Here is a 21521-nt window from a genome sequence, read left to right as displayed (position 1 = left end):
TTTAATTATACGATATTGCAATTACACAATTAATTGTTGACCAATAAATAATAGGGAAAATGTCTTACCAAATTATTGTTGGAGAATATTTACAGAGAGGTGAATCAACTAATTGTTCCACATTTAATTTGAATAGTTTAAACATGTACCGCTGTCCGTTTAGACGGAATTGAATTATCTCGTGACGTCACTACCGTCCAATCTGCCTAATCTGTCACAAACAGAAGGACCTCCATTTCTTCGTTGTCGCTAGAGTCCATTTTGTGGACTTCCAGTGAACTGGTGGTGCTGATACTGTCGACGGAAAATTATGTAAATAGGCTGCTGAAATTCGTGATATTTGGAAATTGATTTACCTGTCCAATGGTCGTGGACTATGCTGGTCGAAGACACAGTCGATGCTATTTTGCCTAGAAATGTCGATCTCTGCTGAAGGAAACTTGGATTCCAGGAACGAATCTTTACGGTGAGATACGCCATCGTGAATTATGAAAGGGTGAGAAGATGATCTTTGGACATTTTGGACATTGACAGATGAATAGGGGTGGTCTAACTCGATTTTCTTGACTCGAGTTAAATCAAAATCGATCCTCTTCTGGTCGATGGGTCCGAAAAGGAGGGCGACACTGTACAAAGTGTTCGGGGACCATTCACGCGGGATACGAGGGTACAGGACAGCCTGAGGGGATGGAGGAATGAGGCCAATACGAAATAGGAGATTGAGGAAGAGTTCTGAACGCAGGGCGGATGCTTCCACCTCCGTCCAGGGAACCAAAGGGCAGGACAAATTCATTTGAAAACTCAGGGTATATATGGGGTGGCGGAATTCTTGGCCGGAGTAGATCCCCAATCGAACAGCACAGGCTGATAATAATGAAGACTGGATCCAGTCCAGTTGTTTCTGAAATCCTGTAAGAAAAACAATCTAATTATTTGAGTAACAATTTTAAAAAATTGATTGAAACGCACCAGAATCCTTGAGTTGAATCAAAAGTGATTTAATGTTGGTGTCAGGTACTTCGTACGACCATTGATTTGTTTCAGTCGATTCTTCTATTGTTTTCTCATCAGAATATTTTAGTGGGAGGATATCCATCGAATGGGAAGCGGAATCTTTTATCTTTTGCGGATTATTTGGGTTGCTAGGCAATGTCTCCGTGTATCGATAATGTGAAAAATACCGCATTGATTTGTTAATGATCAATTCAATCAAATCATTCCAGTCGTCACGCAACTGCAAATAAATCAGACAATTTGAATAATTCCGAATAATATAGCTGTTGATTGTAATAAACTTACGTTGAATTCCACTGCCCAAATTTTGGTGAATGGACGAAGAATGACGGGCCGGCACAAAAGGTCGGCCCGGCCCAAATCGCCCGCGACGTGATGCAAAAGAGTCAAGATGCAATCGTTGACGAATGAGCCGTTGGTCTTGAAATCCTCGAGGGCCGTGCCGTATCGATCGACTATCATTTCCGAACAGAATTGAGTCAAGTGTTGGCCAATATCAAAACTCCCGCGTGACGATTGCCCAGTGGACCGTTCGAGCGCCAGCAATAAGATGTGATTGGTTGCGATGACGTCGAGTAGATAGCGACGACTTTGAACGACAGGATTGAATTGGCGGAGTTGGAGCAAAAAGAGTTGACGGAGGTCCCGAATCGCTGGCACGTAACCGCTCAGTCGAGTAATCAAATAATTTCCCGGTGCATTTGCATTTCTAGACGTCGAAGGACGAGAAAATCTCTCCAGTGTTTTCAAATATTCACGAATTGCTTTCACGCACAAATGCAAGCGCCTCACGCACGGTTTCAAATCGAATGTTGAATGTTGAAACGCATAAATTTCTAGTTCTTCCGTCTGACAAACAGCTTCCCACGTCAGATAACACAGGACATCAATAGTTAAGACGTTTTTTAAATGTTCCACGCTCAATTCCAACCGGGAGGCGATGGGAAGGAAATAAGAAATGAGCCAGAGAAAGTGCGACTTATCCAGCAGCTGGAGGTGGGCGTCGCCCTGTTGTTTCAGCATCTGTTGATGCAATTGGCCCACCAGTGTGTTGTAGCCTATCAGAAGAAAGTTTTAAACTGTGCATTTTAATTGATATACGCTATAGCGAGTTATTATTACCTTGCCGGATGAAATTGACGGTAAACCCTTTCAGGAGATTCAAATTACTTTCATCCGTCGGTTTGTACTCGACGACGTTGCCTATCATCTCCACTCGACGTCCAAGTTTGTTGCATTTGCTAAGCTTTTTCAAAATTTTCTCTGATTTCTTGGAACCTTTAAAACTCCTGGATACCGAGAGCAGAGGTTATTTGAGTCATATGGCGTTTCCCATGCAAATTTTTATTTATTTTATTTTACTTTTTTAAGCATTTAGTTCCGCCAAGTTGAGATGATGCGGAAGACGACGAACTTCCGCATTTACCTGTAAAAAAGGGAAACGAGAAAAGCGGATGTCAAATATAAAATGTTCAAAGGTTTTCCAATTTATGACTCACTAGATTGACTTCCTGAAAAACTTTTTCTTCGATTGGATTTCCTCATCACTGAATCCGTAACCTTTGGTGATGTCATTTTCGGCGCGTTTGAATCTTCCGAGTGGAAGCCGCTGGACGTACTTTGCTGACTAGATCGTCGAGTTTTATCTATTGGCGCAGGTAGAAACAAATTACATAATTGTCGTGCCATTTGCTCTCAGTTTTAATACCAAATTGATTTTGTTCGTCAAAGTAGAATTCCGGCTCAAGATGAGTGCAGTTTTCATCCAAAAGTTGTAAAATAATTTCAACGGGTTGATCCTTGTACAATAGAGAAATGAGCTGCACAACTGTCACCATCCATTGTTCCTATACGCAAAAATTAAACAGAAAACTGATTAGTATAAGCCGAACGGTAATCCGATATAAAGTTGTTTTTTTTTGTTTTTCATTTGATAACGACACAAGCGAATGCTATTAATTATTTAAGAGACTACAGGTTGAACGGGTGCAAGCGTGCTGTATGACATGACTCTATGTCTGGGGGGGGGGGGTTAAAGGCAAAAAAATCAATACGATGGATAAAGTTACTCTCGTTATAGCTGTAACATATCTCGTACGTTACTTTTTCTGGGAAACCATTTGAAATGATCTCGCTCTTTTACTTATATTGTTAATATTATTATAGAAAATTAGAGTTTCAACCGTATACATTTATGTACAGGATCTTTTGAAATTAAATTTTAAACCGTCGTTCTGCGAATTAAAATTTACCTCTCCGTCCAGCTGATTAATTTCTTCTACCTTAATTTTAGAACCGGGAAGATAAAAGATTTCAAATGATAATTAATTAATTCACCCTTTGGGAGCAGGCCAGTAAGCTGATGAGGATACGATCCAGTCCCTGGGCCAATAATATCTGCACAAGTTGGTCCTGCTGATCTTGTCGTTTGTCCGCCATCTGAGTAGGTCGTTCGGGAGCGTGCAGGATATTGCGAATGAGTAACAGGGAATGATTCACAGAAATGTTATATTCGCTCAAAAACGGCTCCTGGTGATTTGGTGGGAAAACGGTTTTGTGTTAAAAGGATAAAATAACCTGGGCGGGATCAATTAGGACGATTTTTACCTTTTCTAGGGTGTGGCAAACGTGATGGAGAACGGCTAGCATGGCCCCACCACCATTCAGAAAGGATTCCTTGGCATTGCAGAGCAGCTGAGTCAGTTTGTAGATGACAACTTGTTGCGTTGCCGTGCTGCTCTGATTGGATCCAGTCGCTACGCCGACCATTCCCAGGCATTCTAGGGGTGTAGTAAGTTCAGCCAATAACCTATTTAAAGACAGGGAAACCAAACAACATTTCAAAAATTACTTTTCGAGTAATACCGTACAACCTTAAGCGATCATCAGCGAATCCTTATTATAATATACTTGATTGTCGAATTCAAAATGCTGGGCTGATCCTGGCTGTTGATAAGAATCGGGATTAGATCCTACACACATAAATTAATTGTTAGTTTGGTGGAATTGTAATTTAGTCAATTCATTTTCTATTATACCTTGTTGAGAATGTCCAGGAATGCGAGGGCGCACCGAAGTGGGCGAGTAATGGGATCCTCGTTTTCCAACTTGATATTGATCTCTTCAAGATGAACTGGAGTGTAGCAAGAAAGAAAGAAAGAAAACAACATTTTCAACTTCGTTTTTCGTGACGTCGAGTGGAGGAGATGGTGACGACACATCATTAAATGAAAAAGGAAAAGCTGGCCGGAAAGCCTATTATTTAGCTACAAGGCCAACTGGCGGATAGAAGTGGAAATAGATTATTAGTAAATAAATGTTAGGGGGTGCTGTGAATCACACAAACATGTCTTGATTGCACACAGCTGGTGTTGTGACATATAATTAGTTTCGGAGGAATTCCCAATTTGGTGCTCATTATATTCCACGTTTAATTATTTCTTTAAGTAAAGAAAAATAAATGAATTGGTTGGGGGAATGCTTACCCAGACATTCGCCGTCGATGTAGTACTTGCCGCTATGACAAGTCCCCAACGGAATGAGAGATAAAGACGGAACATGGCCACTTAATGTCATCCGCCGTTCCATTTTGAACCACAGCAATCCGGCTGTCAATGTAATACGAGCGACAGTTATATTTTTCACACCATTCAAACAAAACACTTGAACGAATTGATCAATCTGAACTTATTGTGGACTGAACAACAGACGTCCCAGCGCCGTGGGGATTCCTGCGGTCGTGTGAGTAGGAGAAGCGGAATTGCGGAGACTTTTATGCCGGAGTCGGTAAATCGACTCCGGCTGTGCGCATGTCTGTAATCTTGTGCCACTCAGAGTCTCAGACCAAGACCAACTAAATTTTTAAAAATAAGTAAATAAATACTTCACAGTGTTATTACATTACGCCTTATGTTCACTATCGCAATTTACCAACGATAAGAAAGAAAAAGGAAAAATGTCGTGGCCCCTTAATTTCGTCGAATCCTTTCGAAATTAATCTTTTCAAAAGAATCGTTTACATTTTCTTTCCTCTCGTTTAGATGTTGGAGAACTATTTGCGTTGGCCCTGGGTAATTCCAAACGTATACGTCACAGCTCGGAGGAAAAGTGACACCCCCACCTTCTCCAGTCTATCCGCCTACATATTAAACTGTACTCTATACCTTTTCAAATGTTTTCCCTTATCTCTGGTGACTAGACACGCACCAATGACTCGTCGGGTTGGAAAACCTTTGTGTCAATCAAAATAGAAACGTGCTGATGAGAAAGATGAAAGAGAGAATAGTTCCTTTATATTTATAGTACATTTATACCTCGGATTGACGCGACGTCAAAAGTATACAGACACAATGGCGCTCGCCGGAAGCGTCTGGGAAATGAGAAGAAACGACGAGTGTGACGGCAGCAGCATTCGCCAGCACGACGACATTGTGTCACGACTCCCAGACACCCAACACTGTCAGTTGAAAATCCTAAAAAATGTTTTAATTGAACCACTTTTCTGAGTTTCTCAAACGTCATAGAAATGAGACTATATAAAACTAAAAAACGCCCCTCAATCCTTTTCTATATGCCAGTCTGACTTAACAATGGGGCGGGCCGGCGGGGGAGAAGAGTGCGAATGTAAAGCCAAAAGGTTCCAGCGGATTGACGAATCATCAACCACGACGCTACGTAACTGACTAAAATACTAATTGGAGTCAGGTGTAATAATAATAAGGTGACACTGACAGAGGCACCTCTCGTACGAAAGGTGAATTTTATCTGCTGATAATTGTACACTGCACCTTGATTGCGCATCGGAGGAGGAGAAAAATCCCCACTAGCCCAAATTTTTTTCTTTTTAATTACATTATTTTAATTGGTCCGAAACTTATTTTATGAGGGGGAAAAACGTTTCGTCATATAGTCAAAGTTTCTGGTGCAATTAAACTTATTTTGATCTTCATCTGAATTCGAATTGTCCGGAATTGTCTAATTTAAAAATGCAATAAAAGTAAAAAGTCATCGCGCAAGTTAGTATTTTTTTAAAAAAGAAACCGTCTAAAAATAATTGGCTGCTTTAAAAAAATGACCAAAAATTACATAACAGACCTAAATATGGTAGCGCGCATACGCGTTTAAAGCCCATAAGAGGCAAAATGGTATAAACGTGTCTCCATGGTATTACACATAATTTCCTAATAAAAAAATAGCTTACTGAGAATCAAAGCCTCATATATCATGCTTTTCTACTTGCACGTAGGGACCATGGCGACACAATTCCACCTGGTGCCCATTCGCCAATGACGGTTTATACGTCGCTCTATCTGCCGTAGTGAATAGCTAATGGCTTTTATAAAAATTTAAATCTTAAATTTTCGAGCTTGCAAACTGAACTGATTGGTTGTATTTTCATTTATGGCTGCCGCTTGGCTATATACCGTTCACTATACGCACTAAAAAATGTCACTCTTCTCTATAGTGACTACGTGTGAATCACGAAAGATATTTGATTGGTGGCCTTTGTTTTAATTGGTGGAGAACAAAATAAACCTGGAAAACGAAAATGACCTGGTCATAAGGTCATCACATCCCAAGAAATCCACCCATCAGTCGGGTTTTTGTATATTTCTATTATTATACTTCTGGCAGGTTGTTTCATTCTCTTGATAGCGATCGACCAATCCGGTTGGTTCTATTATTAGCCCAAGATACGCAGTATCGTTTTTAAAAAAGTCATTTCCTATTTACTTTTTCGTCCTTTTCCGTCTAGTCATTCTCTCAGTGAAATGCGCATTAAATGTTAGATGGGTATAATAGATAGGGCTGTACATAGCCAGTTGTCGCTATACACTCTTAAAAGGGCGAGCTGAGTCAATATGTCTTGTTCCCGTTGGGGTTTTTATTGGACAACGGCGAAGCTTTTAAAAGCCACTCATAAAACTATTAAATCATCCTTGTTGGTGTCGTTGCCAAGCAGCTTAAACATTTTGAGTCGCATGTCCACTCAGTATCGAAAACCAATTAGCAATAATTGTTTATTTCTCAAACAACAGAGTAATAAACTAGAGAACTGAGTAATAACACTAGAAGCCTATGTCAAACAATTTCTGCACATTATTGAATTCAGTCGATTATTAATAGCACAAATTTGTTAAAAGGTTAAAAAAAACCAAATCACATATAATACGTTTGGTTTCCATTTTCTCTCTTGGAATTAGGCCTACGCTGTCAGACAGCACTGTTAGAAATTGCGTAATCTAATAGGCAAACAAATAAAAATAAAAACCAATATTAGATAACCCTATTATATAACTCATTACCCCGTGTTTATAACAATATCACCTTCCATAGCGCTGTGACGGCTAACAAACGATTGCAGCCGCGGCGGAAGTCGGCCTTCGAATAAAATTTGCTTGTGGCGGATGACTTTGGCGCAAACGCAGGCCAGTGGTAAGACGACATTGACCAGCGGATCCAGATAATGATGGAAACGGAATTTCGATACGCATTTAGATTTCTGGCCGTTTAAAATGCTCAGAAATGTTTTACCCGCCGGAATCGATTGGCCCAGACAACATCCGGCATCCAGCAAAGCCTGAAACACTTGCTCATACGATTCCGGATCGGATTGAAAGCAATCCTGATTTTCGGATAAAAGATGCAACGGAGTTTCGCCGTTGGTGTCGATTCCGGTTGGATCGGCTCCGGCTTCTAGGAACAGCTGGATGATGGGCAAGATTTGACGGCCGTCCGTCCCTTGGCTGATGGCCAGGTGAAGAAGACTGGTGAACCTTTTCAAATTATTGGCGCGGAAATACGGCGAGAGACAATCTTTCAGCTGTTGGATTTCCGCTGGATTATTACGACAGCGTCCAAGATGCTCTAAAATCAAACGGTGGATTTGATCCATGACGTTGAACTGCCACCGATCGACGGTCGGTCGGACGACGGGCGACAACAGCATGACATTCAGCAAAATGGCCAATCCGAATTTGACGACCACCAAGAGATTAGCGAACGATAAATCTTCAACTCCTTTTTTTATTTTCAACTTTTGGTGCTTCAGACATTCCAACAGCAGGTCCAGAGTCTCGGCGAAAATCCTGATACATTTAAGTGACGATCCTGATCTGAAATCGTCCGTTTGTTTGAGGATCATCATCGCAATGTTCAACGAGCAATTCAATTGATTCTCGTGGATGTAGCAGCGATAAGCGTAGCGCATCAAATGTTCCAGGTGGAACGAATAAGGAATACCCGTCCGCTGCTGCTGGCCGCATTGATTGACGATCCTCTGGCTGACGGCCAAGGCTTGAGTTTGAGCTTCCAGCAGGTTGTAGCCGAGTCGCCATTCGCCTTTGAATTTCTGGAGAGATGTTGGCGAAGCGATGAGCTTCTTGCGGTCGACAAATAAAGAGCTGGCCGCTAGATCGGGAATGATCGGGATCGCCGATTGATCACCGACTGTCGAGTAGCGAAGGGCCATGGCCTGTTCCCAGCACTGGACTCCCCTCCAGACGCCGTTTCTCGGTTTGAAGACGAAGGCGACGCCCATCAGTTCGAAGGCGACGATCTTGTCCGTCCGGCTGGCCGAACTGGCCACGATCGAATTCAATACAAATTCCAGCCACTGACAGGGTTCGTCGCTGGCCGGATCGATCAGATATTCAATGACTTTGACGATTGGAATTTGGTTGGCGATATCGCGGATAACTTCCATCTCGGGTGACTGGACAACGAGCGGTGGAAGAACTTTGTTGAAATTCAAATTCGTCCAGGTGAAATAAGACGGGACTTTGTCGATCGATTTCGCCCATTCGGGATAAATTTGATATTTCAATTCGCCGACTAGGAACTCGACGACGTCGTAGTGTCCGTTTCTGACACTCGACTGCAGGGCCGTTTCGCCCTGCTGGCCCAGAGGCTGGGTTACATAACGAATAGGTATCGCTATCCAATTGTTGCGCTTTCTTATTTGATTTAATTCGGCGATCGAACCTTGACTAACTGCTTGGGAAACAAGGTCCAACACGTTGATGGCTTCTACCATTTTGTAATTAATTTTAAACGATTTTGGCTATCAAATGAATTAAAATGTGGTGTCAAACTTAAAAAAAAATAAGATTCAATCGCTTACGTAATAGAAACTGGGAGAGCAGTGTCAGATGGACGACTGTGTACGACAGCGTTAGGAAGAAGACTGCAAGTGTTCTACCAACAGGCCGAAGGCAGGTCAGCAGCAGGATATATTATTATGTAAGCAAAGTAAAAGTGCAATTCCAAGGATTGGCCCCTTTATGTAACTGGTGTAGAAATTCAAGGTCGGACCCAGATAAAAAAGGATAGGCAGACCGATACGAGCCTTACGGCCTTTTTTTTTAGGTGGAAAAATGGCTGGGGTATAATTGGCGGGGGAAGTTCACCGGGGTACACAACATTTATTTACTGCACCATCCATCCCTGTAGGTATAGCGTATTCTTTTCTTTTTTTCTTCTTTTGGTTAATCTAATTCTAGGGGGAGAAGTCGACTAAAATATGCGAATGAAATTGTCTGTGTACGTGACATTATGGTAAAATTATGGAGAAAAGCGACGAAGGTGCACAGATTTTTTTTTTTTTTTTTTTTTTTTTTAACGTTTGAAACGATTTGCCATCGATATATTTGATTTTAAAGATTTTGATGTTTATAGTTTCAACTTTTTGAAAAATCTTGAACTGTTCTAAATAGAAAATGACGATACGAAACGTTAACCAATCTCGCGTACTTCAATCATTTGCTCGCAATCGGTCTTCAAATGAAGGACCGTATAATTGTATTTGGCTCAATTCGGCTTGTGAAATTAAACTGAAATTCAATTCCAGAACCAGATAGGAGTGTATTAGTCAAAGCCATCGAAGGTGCGACGAATACAATAAAATTCCGCCACCTAAATTTTTACGTAAAGTATTAAATGAAAGTCACTGAAAAAATCAAGTCAAATTTTGCAATCAAAAATAGACCGGAAATAATTGAAAATCGTGTTCAAAACGAAAATGTGAGACGCCTTTGCAGAATCTTGAAGGACTCGATAAGCGCTGGGAAATCCAATCAGCGGAGGCCTCTCGACTTCTGTACGTACTGTACGTACAATTAATTCAAATTTTCAAATTAATTAAATAAAATATAATTTTATTAATTGTATTAAAAATAATATTAATTTGATTTTAAATGATTTTATTTGTATTTAAATTTATTTTATTCAATTCAATAAATTATGACGTCAATTTTTAATAATAATCAAATGAATTGATCACCTTGCAGTTTGCTTTTCAAGGGGCTGTGCTGTTCGATGAATTGCTGCAGGCAAAGCGGAAGCTGTTGCTCGTCTTCAGCGAACGCAATATGCTCCTGGCGGATTTTCTGAGCGCAGTAGCACTCGAGTGACACGACCGTGTTGATCCAATGATCAACTCTGGGATCCAGCGATTCCTGGAACTGTTTTTTCTTGTCCTTCAGGACGTCGATGACCGTTTTCCCGTCAGGTGTCACTTGATCCAGATGCCCACCGGCTTCCAGGACGGCCTGGAACACCTCGAAGAATAACTCGTTTGAATTCGGTTGACATTTTCCCGCCAGAATGTGAAGCGGCGATTTGCCGCTTCTGTCCAGGCTCTTGGGATCGGCTCCGTTGTCCAGGAAAAATGTGACAATGTCAGCCCGGACGGTGACGTCGATCCTTGCCGCCAAGAAGCCCTCGACGGCCAGGTGGAGCAGGCTGGAAAATCCGTTGCGCAATTGTTCGACACGGAAGAAATTGCCGAGGACTCGGCAGAGTCGTTCGCCTTCCGGCGGATCGAGTTTGGGCATCATTTTGAACAGGGTGACCATCAGCAAATAGATTTTCCTCATGACCAGCATTTCCCACATGGTGTGCTGATCGCAGATCGGTGGCAATAAAATCAAATCGGTGGCGATTATGAAGCCGAATGTGATCGCTTCCAGGACGTGAGCGAACGTCAGCTCTTTGATCCGCTCGGCGTTGTTGGTCGTCTTGCGGCCCAGTCCGTTCAGGACGTTGGCGAAGAGGAGGAAAGCCTCGACGAAAACCTGGAAACATTTGGGGAAATCGGCCCGGTTGAACTGCTGCATAATCATGAGCGAAATGTTGATCGCTCGGCCGTAATGGATTTCCGTGTTGGAGAAATGATCGACCGTCGTTTTGAATTGTTTGCCGTAGTCCAGCAGGGTTTTGAGATGGAAGAGATTGGGCTCGGCGCCCAGCTGGCGCTGGGCGAACGTCCGCTGGATGACGAGAAAGGCCTGATCGGTGATGAGCGATCGGCGATCGTGTCGTCTCAATTGATTTTCCAATTCTTGCATTTGCTCCGGCGTCGTCACTTCGGCCGAATCGCCCAGGGCGTTGCGAGCGGCGCTGGACAGAACGTGCGGGATCTTGGGCATCGGTCGGCGGCCGTTGGCCGTCGAATTGCGTAGTTCCAGCGCTTTTTTCCAGCACTGGAGTCCACGCAGTCCGCCGGAAATTTCGTCCGGCTCGAACTGCTCATCGGCCAGTCGAATTTTTAAAATAAAAGCCGAGCCCATCAGTTCCAGGGCAATGATCTTCTGGGCCCGGTCCATCGAACTGGCCACCATCGAATTGAGGAAGAATTCGAACCAGGACGTGTCGTCATCGGCCACGTCGATCAGGTACTCGATCAATTTGAAGATGCCGATCCGGTCGCTGCTGGCCATGTCCTGCAAAATGGCCACGTCGGCTGACGGCAGGACGAACGTCTGGGTGAATTCCTTGCCAAACTCGGCCGGCCCGATGGCGAACGATTCCACATTGATTTTGTCCCATGAAAAGGGCGACATCCGCCTGACCCACCTGGAATGCGGATGGCAATGGATTTGGATGTGATCCTTGACCAACTGGACCAGAAACTCAATCACTGCGAATTGTCGCTCTCGGATGGCCACCTGCAATGGCGTCTCACTTTGCTCGTTGCATTCGCACAGGTTCTTCATGGTCCGGCCATCTTTCTCCAGCACTCGGCGCAATTGATCGATCCATCCGCGGTGGACGGCCAGGAAAATCTGATGCACATTCAGGGTAGTAGTAGTCGACATTTGAACACGAGTTATAATGTTGGATGTGAACTTGTCTCCAATTTATAGTTTGGAAAATGGACGTTTTGTGATCGGACGACGTGAGCCCCACGAAATGTTATAAACTTTAATATAATAAACAGCTGTTTTGGGGGCGTCCGGAAGGGTGTTTTTATACCAGAAAAAAAGGATAGGATTGACGTCACGCTGACGTCACCAGGCGCTATCAAATGTGTGTGGCCAATAAATGGAGGGATGTCAGTTGGAATCGATTCTTTAGTTGAGTTGATCGATATAGGGAAAATATGTCCATTCCAGGAAACCACCTTACCTTACGCACGTAGACACACATTGGAAACATTATCGTCTGGGAATTTCTCTTAACTTATTGGACTTTTGTTTTTGGGGCCAGGTTGAAGGTCGTTTATACGACACGTGCCAAGATCAAGATGTGGCAAGATGTTTTTCTCAACGAAATCCACCCACCGTTGATGAGTGGGGACGTGGTTCGATGTACATGAACAGTTTGCGAAAATGTCCAGCTGAGACAAGTTCTTGATGTAATAAAAGGACGTGGTGCTTTTGTTGTGAGATTTATGTCATTTGCTGGTAAAATTAAGAGAGAAAACAAGTTTGGAATGGTGAAATCAAATTTTAGGAGGTCAGTATTACAGATTTCGTGGCATCTTATGTAACGTACATTCAATTATTCGTGGAGGTCTAGTTTCGTATTAACAGTGTTGCGATTTTTTAGCGTTTATTCAAGAACAGAAAATATCGTTACTGATTGCAATGAACCATTTTTCTTTATATTATGGTGTCGCTGGGAAAACAGTCGTGTATTTTTATCAGGGCTGGACAGAAACCGCGTAGTAATTTCATTTTCGGTTGGACGTATGAAATAGTTTACCTTTTTTCGACTGCTGAAGAGCTCTACAGATTCGTTGAGAAATATTTTGGCAAATTTTTTTTAATAATTATTGAACTATTTTTGTGCGAATTTCACCAATATCGTGAAAGTGAAGCAAATCATTTCGAATTTTTTTGTTTTGGTTTTTATTGCTGTGAGGAATGGACAAATGGAGGAAAACAAGATTTTCCAAGTACAGCCGATGTAGGTCAAGCTGCAGATTTTCCAAAGAATTCGGGTGCAATTGGCATCTGTATGCTTATATTCACAGTAACAAATTGACCGTACTTAAATATTCATTTTGCATATTTAGCTTATTTAAAAAAGGTGATAATCGTTGTGATGCTGGGAAAGACGAAATTAGATCCGGTTCGGAATGAAATATATCATTGTAATATTTTCGCATCGATCCGCCAGAAAAAGTAAATTTTTAGAACTTGAACAAATCTCATCGTTGTTTTTTAACTGATTGCGATCTGACTTTGATTGGACCATCTTATCTTGAATGGGGAAAAACCTCGTCTAAATCATATCAATCACTTTTGTCTCACAAGTTAACCACGACACACTACGTGTAGTGGATTGCATTGCTCTTTATAAAAGTGAAAATGGCTAAATTGGAATTCTTTTCAATCCATTTGAGTCTTTCTTTGTTATTTTCGGTTTGGCAGACCAGCGCTGCTCTCAGTCTGGAAGACCAAGTGAAACGACTAACTGAAAATTATGTAAGTTTGGCTAAACTTTTAACTGTTCTCAGCATAGTTCGTACCTGTATGTTATTGATATTATTTGACTGTATTATTTGTATTATTTCCAAAGGTAAGCTTAAATGAAGTTGTGGCAACAAAGAATGTTCAACTAGAAGCCAAAGTTATGGCACTAGAGACCAAAGTTGCGGCACTGGAGGCCAAAAACGTTGAACTGGAAACCAAAGTTCAGCATCACGTAGTTTTCCTCATTAGCGCTGCGTTTTTAAATAATAATTCGCTAAAATAACTTCTGAAACAATATGATGAACAGGATATTTTAGTGGAGAAATTTGCTCGGCTAGAAATCGCTCTGCAACAAGCTGAAAGTCAAAGAACAAGTCAATTATCCGTAAAAAATTCTATGCCCAGAACTTGTCGAGAGGCTCGGGCAGCGGATCCATCGCTGAGCTCCGGCATGTACTGGATAGATCCTGACGGCCAAGGTGTTGGGGATGACCCGATTTACGTCTACTGCGACATGGCAAAAGGTAATTTAAAGTAGTTAAACTCACATAATGTAAGATTTACCTGAATTTCTGTCTCCAGGATCGACTGCTATTCCACACGACAGTGAGTCGCCGATGGATGTTGGACACTGCGCTGATCCTGGATGTTATTCCAGGACGATCAGGTACAACGCCAGTAGTCGACAAATTTCAGCGCTGGCTGAACTTTCCGCCGAATGCCATCAGTCAATTAAAGTATACGCCATTTTTGTTCATTATTTTTTAAGTTAGTAAACTTAATCTATAGCGTCTAATTAAATAGTACGATTGCAATTTTGCACCACTGGAACTCAACACCATCACATACGCATGGTGGAATGACAAAAATGGAAATGCCAAAACTTTCTGGGCCGGTGGTAACACGGACGTCCATCTTTGCCAGTGCGGATTGGATGGAAATTGCGTCGATTCTTCCACCAAATGCAACTGCGACTCTGCCGCTCCAGTGCCATTAACCGATGAAGGTATTAGAACTACAAGTTGTCATCTGCTCCACAAATTCTAATAATAATATATGAATGATTATTTGAAATATTCAGGAGTCATCACTGATAAGGAAGTTCTGCCCGTCACGAGACTCAATTATGGCCGAACTCAACTGGAAACTTCGTCCGGGATTCATCAACTAGGACGTTTCGAATGTACCGGACAAGTGGCCGTCACTGGAATACCAACTTCGTGTGCAGATCTATGGCGGAGGGGACACACCTTGAGCGGATTATATTCCGTCGTGGGAGCTAAAATGGTTGAAAGGGTCTACTGTGATTTCACCAAGTTACCAGATGACGCGGGTAAATTCAAATGTCAGGATTGAAACGTTCTTAAACTTTCATATGTGTTTTTGGATTGAAAAGGTTTTCAGCGCTGGATTGGGTTTGAAGATGTCAAATCATCACCAACTTATTTTTACGTCAAGAAAACCTCACCATTTAATCAAGCTGGAGTTCCAGTTCCATTCGAGATTGTGGAATTGAATGTAGGAGGAGCCATGAACGAAACGACCTGGATTTTCACGGCACCTCGCCCAGGCAAATATTTTTTCTCTGCATCTGGAATTGCATTTCTTCCATCTTCTACCTCTAAGGTTGCTTTATGGATTGGGTTGATGAAGAACGGTAATCCTATGTCGTATGGTTTGGCTGATGAGTCAAATACCTCTGGTGAATACGAGACATTTTCTCTGCAATCAACTCTAAGTTTGCAAGCGGGGGATCAAATATGGTTAGAGATTTTGCAGATTGACCCTGGGGTAACACTTCATAACTCACTTAACAGTTACACTCACTTTAATGGATTTCTCATTGAAGAAGATATTTCCCAGTCACTGGCCACATTTGTTTGATTTCAATTGATCCCAATTAGTAACAAGAAGTTTGGTGTTTGTGGTTGTACGGTGTAGTCCCGGAGTTATTGGTCTTTTGGTTCTGAGGAATGTGCAAATCTTTAATGCGTGTCGACGTCTAAATAAATATTTGCAAATAACATTTAACGATTCCAACAGCAGTTCAGCAAAAACGATTTAACTGCGGGAAATCATTGGCATATTAATCGAGATGAACAATTTTAAATTTGTTGATTATTAGCTGTAGAGCGACAATAAATAATCATCCACCATCCGCCACGGAATCGACGTTTTTACAGCCAAAAGCTTATATGCCACTCATCTGGATGGTAGAAAATCTGTTTCATCCGAACTCGTAATGGACAATAAAAAGACGGACGATTCGATCATTTCAAGAAGTTAATTTTTTTTCTTTTCAGATACTTAAAATTGGAACTATGTACATCAATGCGCTCACCGAGACAAAGGTAAAAAAAAAAGGAAGAAATACTTCATAATAACATAATAATATCTGGAAATTATTCTTTTGTTTTTTGTCTAGTCAAAATTTTCAAAAAATGTCGGTCGGTTGTGTCATTTCTTCTTCTGATTCTGCTGCTGCTGCTGTTTGGTGGCGTTGAATTTGTTGAGTTCGAACGACTGCAGCGGCTTGCAAAAGTGCTCGTCCTTCCACTGGGTGCACGTCTTGCACTCGACCGAGCAGCACCACTTGAACGTGCAATTGCACGGCGTCGACACCAGCACTCGCCTCGTGTCGTAACCACGCCCGCAGCACAGCAAATCGCATCCGTCAATTCCTTTCGATGTTTTATTGCACGGTCTTCCGGCCGTCCCGATCGAACCTTTATTTTAAATTTTAAAAAAATAATTTGGTTTTAATTCATTTCAATATTTTTTAAATAATAACATTTAAATTTAATTTGAATATTTTAATTTTAATTTCATATGAATAATTTAAATTTATTTGATTGAAGCAAATTAGCATATTTTGTTGAACTCACCAGTGAGCGGATCAAAGGAGCAGTAATCGGACGAGTGTTCCAGGTAGACGAGATCGTGAACTTGCGGCGGATTGGTCTTGAGACTCTTGCGGTTGTCGTTGAGATGGTCGGCCGTGATGAGCGTCGTGCCCGACGGGTCGGAGCTGACCTCCAGCGAGGCGTCGTATTTCTCCTTCAGGTAAGCGCCGACTTCGCGGAATTCCGGAAGTGTCGTCCAGCAAGTGCGGACGTTGCAGGCACCCGACACTCCGTGGCATTTGCATTGGTGCCGCATCAATTTGTGAAGAGCCTAGGGGGCGAATCAATTCAAATCAATTCATTGAATTAAATTAATTTTAATTATTTAATGATTAATTTAACTATTAATTATTTTATTTTTTAAGCGATGAATTTCATCAAATTAAATTTTTATTTTAATAATTTGCTCATTTTTTTAATTGATTTAAATAGCCAATGAATTACCTTTCGACCGACTCGGTTGTTGTGGAGGTTCATCAGGCCATCTTTATCAGCATTATCTAAAACGGCCTCGTTCACGCTGTGGAAGAGATAAAGAAAAAATTCTTTTCCGAATTACTAGGATTTAAAACTGTTAATCATAAATATTATTATATTACAGACACAGATGATACATCTGCGTAGTACAGCTCTTTGAGCTTCGGTGTTTCTGACTACTGATGAAGATGGTTGGTTGTCGAACCATAATTGAACATTCATATCAAATTCGGCGTCTGCATTAGGAAACACTTTACGAACTTCTTCTGTTAATTAAAAAAACAAAATATTTTGGGTTATTTGGTATTAGGCCTATAATTATCTGGTGAGAAATAGTTTACTTTGAATTGCGGAGCGGACTACACAATTTTTGAACTCCGATCCGTGGAAATTCCCATAGAAAAACCAGAAAAACGTACCACCACGTTTTACGAATTGCCCATTATGGAGGTGCAATGTCAGAGTTTTAGCAGTTTGCTTTAGTGGTACCACCTTTCCTCGCGGTGTTGGTGTTCCCAACGGTTCCCAATCTTTAATTTCTTCAACAAAGTGTAGTTCTGGTAAAGACTTGATCCAAAATCTTTCCTAAAAAGAACATCAGGTGGGAAGAATTTGGAATTAAAAATCCATACACGCCAAATTAAAGGATCACTATCCAATTATTTAAAACATCGTTCCGCGAAATTTTATTTATCTCTTCGCCCAGTTCACTACGTAATTAATTTTTATATTGTAATCTTAGAAGCGGGAAAATAAAAGATTTCAAATGATAATTAATTAATTCACCTTGTGGGCGCAGGCCAGTAAGCTGATGAGGAGACGATCCAGTCCCTGGGTCAATAATATTCGCACCAGTTGGTCCTGCTGTTGATCCTGTCGTTCGCCAATATCAAAGACTATGTCCGCCATCTGAGTAGATCGTTCGGAAGCGTTCAGGATGTTTCGTACGAGTAACAGGGAATGATTCACCGAAATGCTATAATCGCTCGACAACGGCTCCTGCTATGAATCGGGAGGAAACGTTTTCGGCTAATATAACCTGGGCGGGATCGATTGTGACAGTTTACCGAGTTTACCTTTTCTAAGGTGTGGCGAACGTGACTGAGAACGGCTGGCATGGCCCCACCATCCAGAAAGGATTCCTTGGCGTTGTAGAGCTCAGTTTGTAGATGTCAACTGGTTGTGTTACCGTGCTGCTCTGATTGGACCGAGTCTCTACGCCGACCATTCCCAGGCATTCTAGGGGTGTAGTTAGCTCAGCCAATAATCTATTGAAAGACAGGGAAACCAAACAACATTTGAAAAAAATTACTTTCCGAGTAATACCGTATACAACCGTATAAGCGAATCCTTATTATATAGGGCCTACTTGATTGTTGAATTCAAAATGCTGGGCTGATCCTGGCTGTTAATAAGAATCGGGATTAGGTAGATCCTACACACATAAATTAATTGTTAGTTTGGTGGAATTGTAATCTAGTCTATTCATTTTCTATTATACCTTGTTGAGAATGTCCAGGAATGCGAGGGCGCACCGAAGTGGGCGAGTAATGGGATCCTCGTTTTCCAACTTGATATTGATCTCTTCAAGATGAACTGGTTTTTATAGAAAGAAAGAAAAACACTTTCAGCTTAGTATTTCGTGGCGTCGAGCGGAGGAGATGGTGAAGACACACATCATTATAACTGAAAAAGGAAAAGTTGGCCGGGCCGGAAAGCCTATTATTTAGCTACAAGGCCAACTGGCGGATAGAAGTGGAAATAGATTATTAGTAAAGTGTTAAGGTTCAGTGAATGACACACAAACATGTCTTGATTGCACACAGCTGGTGTTGTGACAGATAATTCGTTTTGGAGGAATCCCCAATCTGGTGCTCATTATATTCCACGTTTAATTATTTCTTTAAGTAAAGAAAAATAAATGAATTGGTAGGGGGAATGCTTACCCAGACATTCGCCGTCGATGTAGTACTTGCCGCTATGACAGGTCCCCAACGGAATGAGAGATAAAGACGGAACATGGCCACTTAATGTCATCCGCCGTTCCATTTTGAACCACAGCAATCCGGCTGTCAATATAATACGAGCGACAGTTATATTTTTCACACCATTCAAACAAAACACTTGAACGAATTGATCAAATTTAAACTTATTGTGGACTGAATAACAGACGTGCCAGCGCCGTGGGGATTCCAGCGGTCGTGTGAGTAGGAAAAGCGGAATTGCGGAGACTTTTGTATGCCGGAGTCGGTAAATCGACTCCGGCTGTGCGCATGTCTGTAATTTTATGCCACTCAGACCGAGATACCATCTAAACTTAAAAAAAAAAAAAAAATACTTCGTGTTATTACATTACGCCTTATTCACTTTTGCAATTTAGCCTACCAATAAATAAGAAATAATAAGAAAATGAAAAAAATGTCATGGCTCCTTTTCGTCGAATTCTTTTTCTTTTTAAATCTTTTCCAAAGAATCGTTTATACATTTTCTCTTTTCTTTTCTTTTTTCAAATGTTGGAAAACTATTTTGCGTTGGCCCTGGGTAATTCCAAAACGTAGACGTCCCAGTTCGGAGGAAAAGTGACATCCCCACCTTCTCCAGTAAATATATCCGCCTACCTATTAGATTGTAAACTATACGTAAATGCTGTGTACCTTTTGATGTTTTCTGATTGTATCTCTGGTGACTAGACAAACCCATCAAATGAATGGCCCAGTTCAAAAACCTTTTTTCGTCTAAAAATATAGAAACGTGCTGATGAGAATAAGGTGAAAGAAGAAAGAGAATGGTTCCATTCATATGTATATACTACCTCGGATTGACTCGACGTCATAGAAGCAGACACAATGGCGCTCGCCAGAAGCGTCTGGGAAATGAGAATAAACTCTGACGAGTGTGACGGCAGCAGCGTGTGTTCGCCATGACGACATTGTGTCATCACAACTCCCGTCGGACTCGAATAACTGTCGGTTGAAAATCTGCCAAAAGTTCGAATTGAATCACTTTTCAAAGCTAAAGTTAACGCTCCTCAATCCTTTTCTATATGCCAGTCTGACTTAACAATGGGGCGGACCGGCGGGGGAGAAGAGTGCGAATATTAAAAAAAGCAAAAATGGTTCCAGCGGATTGATGAAGCAATACCAACCACGACGCTATGCAACTGACTACTAAATAGTAAATACTAATTGGAGTCAGGTGTAATAAGTAACCTGACGAACCTGACAGAGGCACCTCTCGTACGAATGACGAATCTTATCTGCTGATAATTGCTGTGCACTGCAACTTAATTGCGCATCGTCGGAGGAGAAAAATCCCCACGGAACTTTCTTTTTCTTTTTTTGCTTTAAAAATAATTAATTTAATTGGCCCGAAACTTATTTTATAAAAGGGGAAAACGTTTCGTTAGATCGAGTAAAAGTTTCTGGCGGGCGCATTTAAACTTATTCCGATCTTAGTTGGAATTGTCTAATTAAAAACTGCAATGAAAGTTAAACGTCATCGCACAAGTGTATTTTAAATGAAACCATCTAAAATTAATTAGCTGCTTCAAAAAACTAAATGACCCAAAATTACATAACAGACGTAAATACGGATACCGCGTTTTAAGTTTATAAGCCATGGGCAATATGGTCAAAGTGTCTCCATGGTATTAATATTATTCATCGTTTCATGATTTAAAATAATAATAATAATAATATTACTGAGAATCAAAACCTCACATCATGCTTTTCCACTTGCACGTAGGGACCATGGCAACACAATTCCACCTGGTGCCATTCGCCAATTAGCTACCGTTTACGCCGCATTAAATACATTTGAAAAATTCAATTTCATTTTCGAGCTAGCCAGCTGAACTGATTGTTTGTATTGTAGGCCTACTGTATATATTTCATTCATGCCTGTTCACCAGATACTCACTTAAAAATCGACTCTTCTCTATAGTGAATACGTGTGAATCACGAAATAATTTTGATTAATTTAGTAGCTTAGTTATTTTAATTGCTTGAAAAGAAAAAAGAAAGACCTGGAAAACGAAAAATGATTCAAATATTAAAAGTGTCCTGGTCATAAGGTCATCACATCACATCCCAAGAAATCCACCCATCATCAGTCGGGTTTTTGTATATTTCTATTATTAGACTTCTGGCAGGTTATTTCATCATTCTTGTGATAGCCATCGACCAATCCGGTTGTTTTCTATCATTAGCCCAAAGATACGCCGTATCGTTTAAAAAAAAAGTCGTTTCCTATTAAATGTGTTGTCCTTTTCGTCTAGTCATTCTATCTCTTTATTAAAATGCGCATTAAATGTTACATGGGTAATATAGGGCTGTATAGCCAGTTGTCGCTATACACTTGTGGGTCGAACTGAGTCAATATGTCTTTCTTCCCGTTGGGATTTTTATATTGGACAGCGAAGCTTATTAAA

At 41.2% G+C, this 21521-nt stretch overlaps 4 protein-coding genes across 5 annotated transcripts; 1 reads left to right on the top strand and 3 right to left on the bottom strand.

Annotated features, from left to right (window-relative positions):
* On the bottom strand, positions 1 to 4993 carry LOC124336896 (protein timeless-like). The gene is made up of 15 exons (XM_046790805.1): positions 4945 to 4993; positions 4702 to 4867; positions 4500 to 4622; positions 4053 to 4147; positions 3925 to 3986; positions 3622 to 3823; positions 3352 to 3543; positions 2723 to 2861; positions 2514 to 2660; positions 2377 to 2440; positions 2137 to 2303; positions 1300 to 2072; positions 970 to 1234; positions 357 to 909; positions 1 to 294 (listed from the first exon to the last, which is right to left on the bottom strand). The coding sequence occupies exons 3-15, from the start codon at positions 4600 to 4602 to the stop codon at positions 207 to 209; spliced, it is 2850 nt and encodes a 949-aa protein (XP_046646761.1). The 5' UTR covers positions 4603 to 4622; positions 4702 to 4867; positions 4945 to 4993; the 3' UTR covers positions 1 to 206.
* A 2322-nt stretch (positions 4994 to 7315) lies between these two features.
* On the bottom strand, positions 7316 to 9049 carry LOC124337707 (protein fem-1 homolog C-like). Its single transcript, XM_046791740.1, has one exon. The coding sequence runs from the start codon at positions 9047 to 9049 to the stop codon at positions 7316 to 7318; it is 1734 nt and encodes a 577-aa protein (XP_046647696.1).
* A 3571-nt stretch (positions 9050 to 12620) lies between these two features.
* Positions 12621 to 15945, top strand: LOC124337004. 2 transcript variants are annotated; one of them, XM_046791006.1, is made up of 7 exons: positions 12621 to 12750; positions 13819 to 13944; positions 14020 to 14236; positions 14295 to 14449; positions 14517 to 14718; positions 14794 to 15045; positions 15109 to 15945. In XM_046791006.1, the coding sequence occupies exons 2-7, from the start codon at positions 13873 to 13875 to the stop codon at positions 15594 to 15596; spliced, it is 1386 nt and encodes a 461-aa protein (XP_046646962.1). In that variant the 5' UTR covers positions 12621 to 12750; positions 13819 to 13872; the 3' UTR covers positions 15597 to 15945. The 2 variants fall into 2 exon arrangements, with proteins under 2 accessions (XP_046646962.1, XP_046646961.1); XM_046791005.1 differs by lacking the exon at positions 12621 to 12750 and adding an exon at positions 12814 to 13724.
* Positions 15946 to 16037: 92 nt separating this feature from the next.
* On the bottom strand, positions 16038 to 19497 carry LOC124337172 (protein Wnt-2b-B-like). Its single transcript, XM_046791259.1, has 10 exons — positions 19039 to 19497; positions 18594 to 18688; positions 18462 to 18527; positions 18169 to 18360; positions 17879 to 18094; positions 17434 to 17677; positions 17215 to 17358; positions 17060 to 17160; positions 16598 to 16886; positions 16038 to 16438 (listed from the first exon to the last, which is right to left on the bottom strand). The coding sequence occupies exons 8-10, from the start codon at positions 17090 to 17092 to the stop codon at positions 16170 to 16172; spliced, it is 591 nt and encodes a 196-aa protein (XP_046647215.1). The 5' UTR covers positions 17093 to 17160; positions 17215 to 17358; positions 17434 to 17677; positions 17879 to 18094; positions 18169 to 18360; positions 18462 to 18527; positions 18594 to 18688; positions 19039 to 19497; the 3' UTR covers positions 16038 to 16169.
* Positions 19498 to 21521: the final 2024 nt, after the last annotated feature.

Source organism: Daphnia pulicaria, chromosome 4, assembly GCF_021234035.1.
Source record: "Daphnia pulicaria isolate SC F1-1A chromosome 4, SC_F0-13Bv2, whole genome shotgun sequence".
NCBI classification, from domain to species: Eukaryota; Metazoa; Arthropoda; class Branchiopoda; order Diplostraca; family Daphniidae; genus Daphnia; species Daphnia pulicaria.
Note: the sequence above shows the minus strand (reverse complement) of the source record. Positions and strands in the feature narration are given on the sequence as shown.

Coding starts and splice junctions, on each gene's coding strand:
- LOC124337707 (XM_046791740.1), bottom strand. CDS start 9,049: ATGGTAGAAGCCATCAACGTGTTGGACCTTGTTTCCCAAGCAGTTAGT.
- LOC124337004 (XM_046791005.1), top strand. CDS start 13,608: ATGGCTAAATTGGAATTCTTTTCAATCCATTTGAGTCTTTCTTTGTTA. Junction 13,725..13,818: donor AACGACTAACTGAAAATTAT/GTAAGTTTGGCT, acceptor TTATTTCCAAAG/GTAAGCTTAAATGAAGTTGT. Junction 14,237..14,294: donor CTACTGCGACATGGCAAAAG/GTAATTTAAAGT, acceptor TTCTGTCTCCAG/GATCGACTGCTATTCCACAC.
- LOC124337172 (XM_046791259.1), bottom strand. CDS start 17,092: ATGAACCTCCACAACAACCGAGTCGGTCGAAAG. Junction 16,887..17,059: donor ACAACCGAGTCGGTCGAAAG/GTAATTCATTGG, acceptor TTCGCCCCCTAG/GCTCTTCACAAATTGATGCG. Junction 16,439..16,597: donor CTCCTTTGATCCGCTCACTG/GTGAGTTCAACA, acceptor TTTAAAATAAAG/GTTCGATCGGGACGGCCGGA.
- LOC124336896 (XM_046790805.1), bottom strand. CDS start 4,602: ATGGAACGGCGGATGACATTAAGTGGCCATGTTCCGTCTTTATCTCTC. Junction 2,073..2,136: donor CGTCAATTTCATCCGGCAAG/GTAATAATAACT, acceptor TTCTTCTGATAG/GCTACAACACACTGGTGGGC. Junction 910..969: donor GATTCAACTCAAGGATTCTG/GTGCGTTTCAAT, acceptor TTTTTCTTACAG/GATTTCAGAAACAACTGGAC.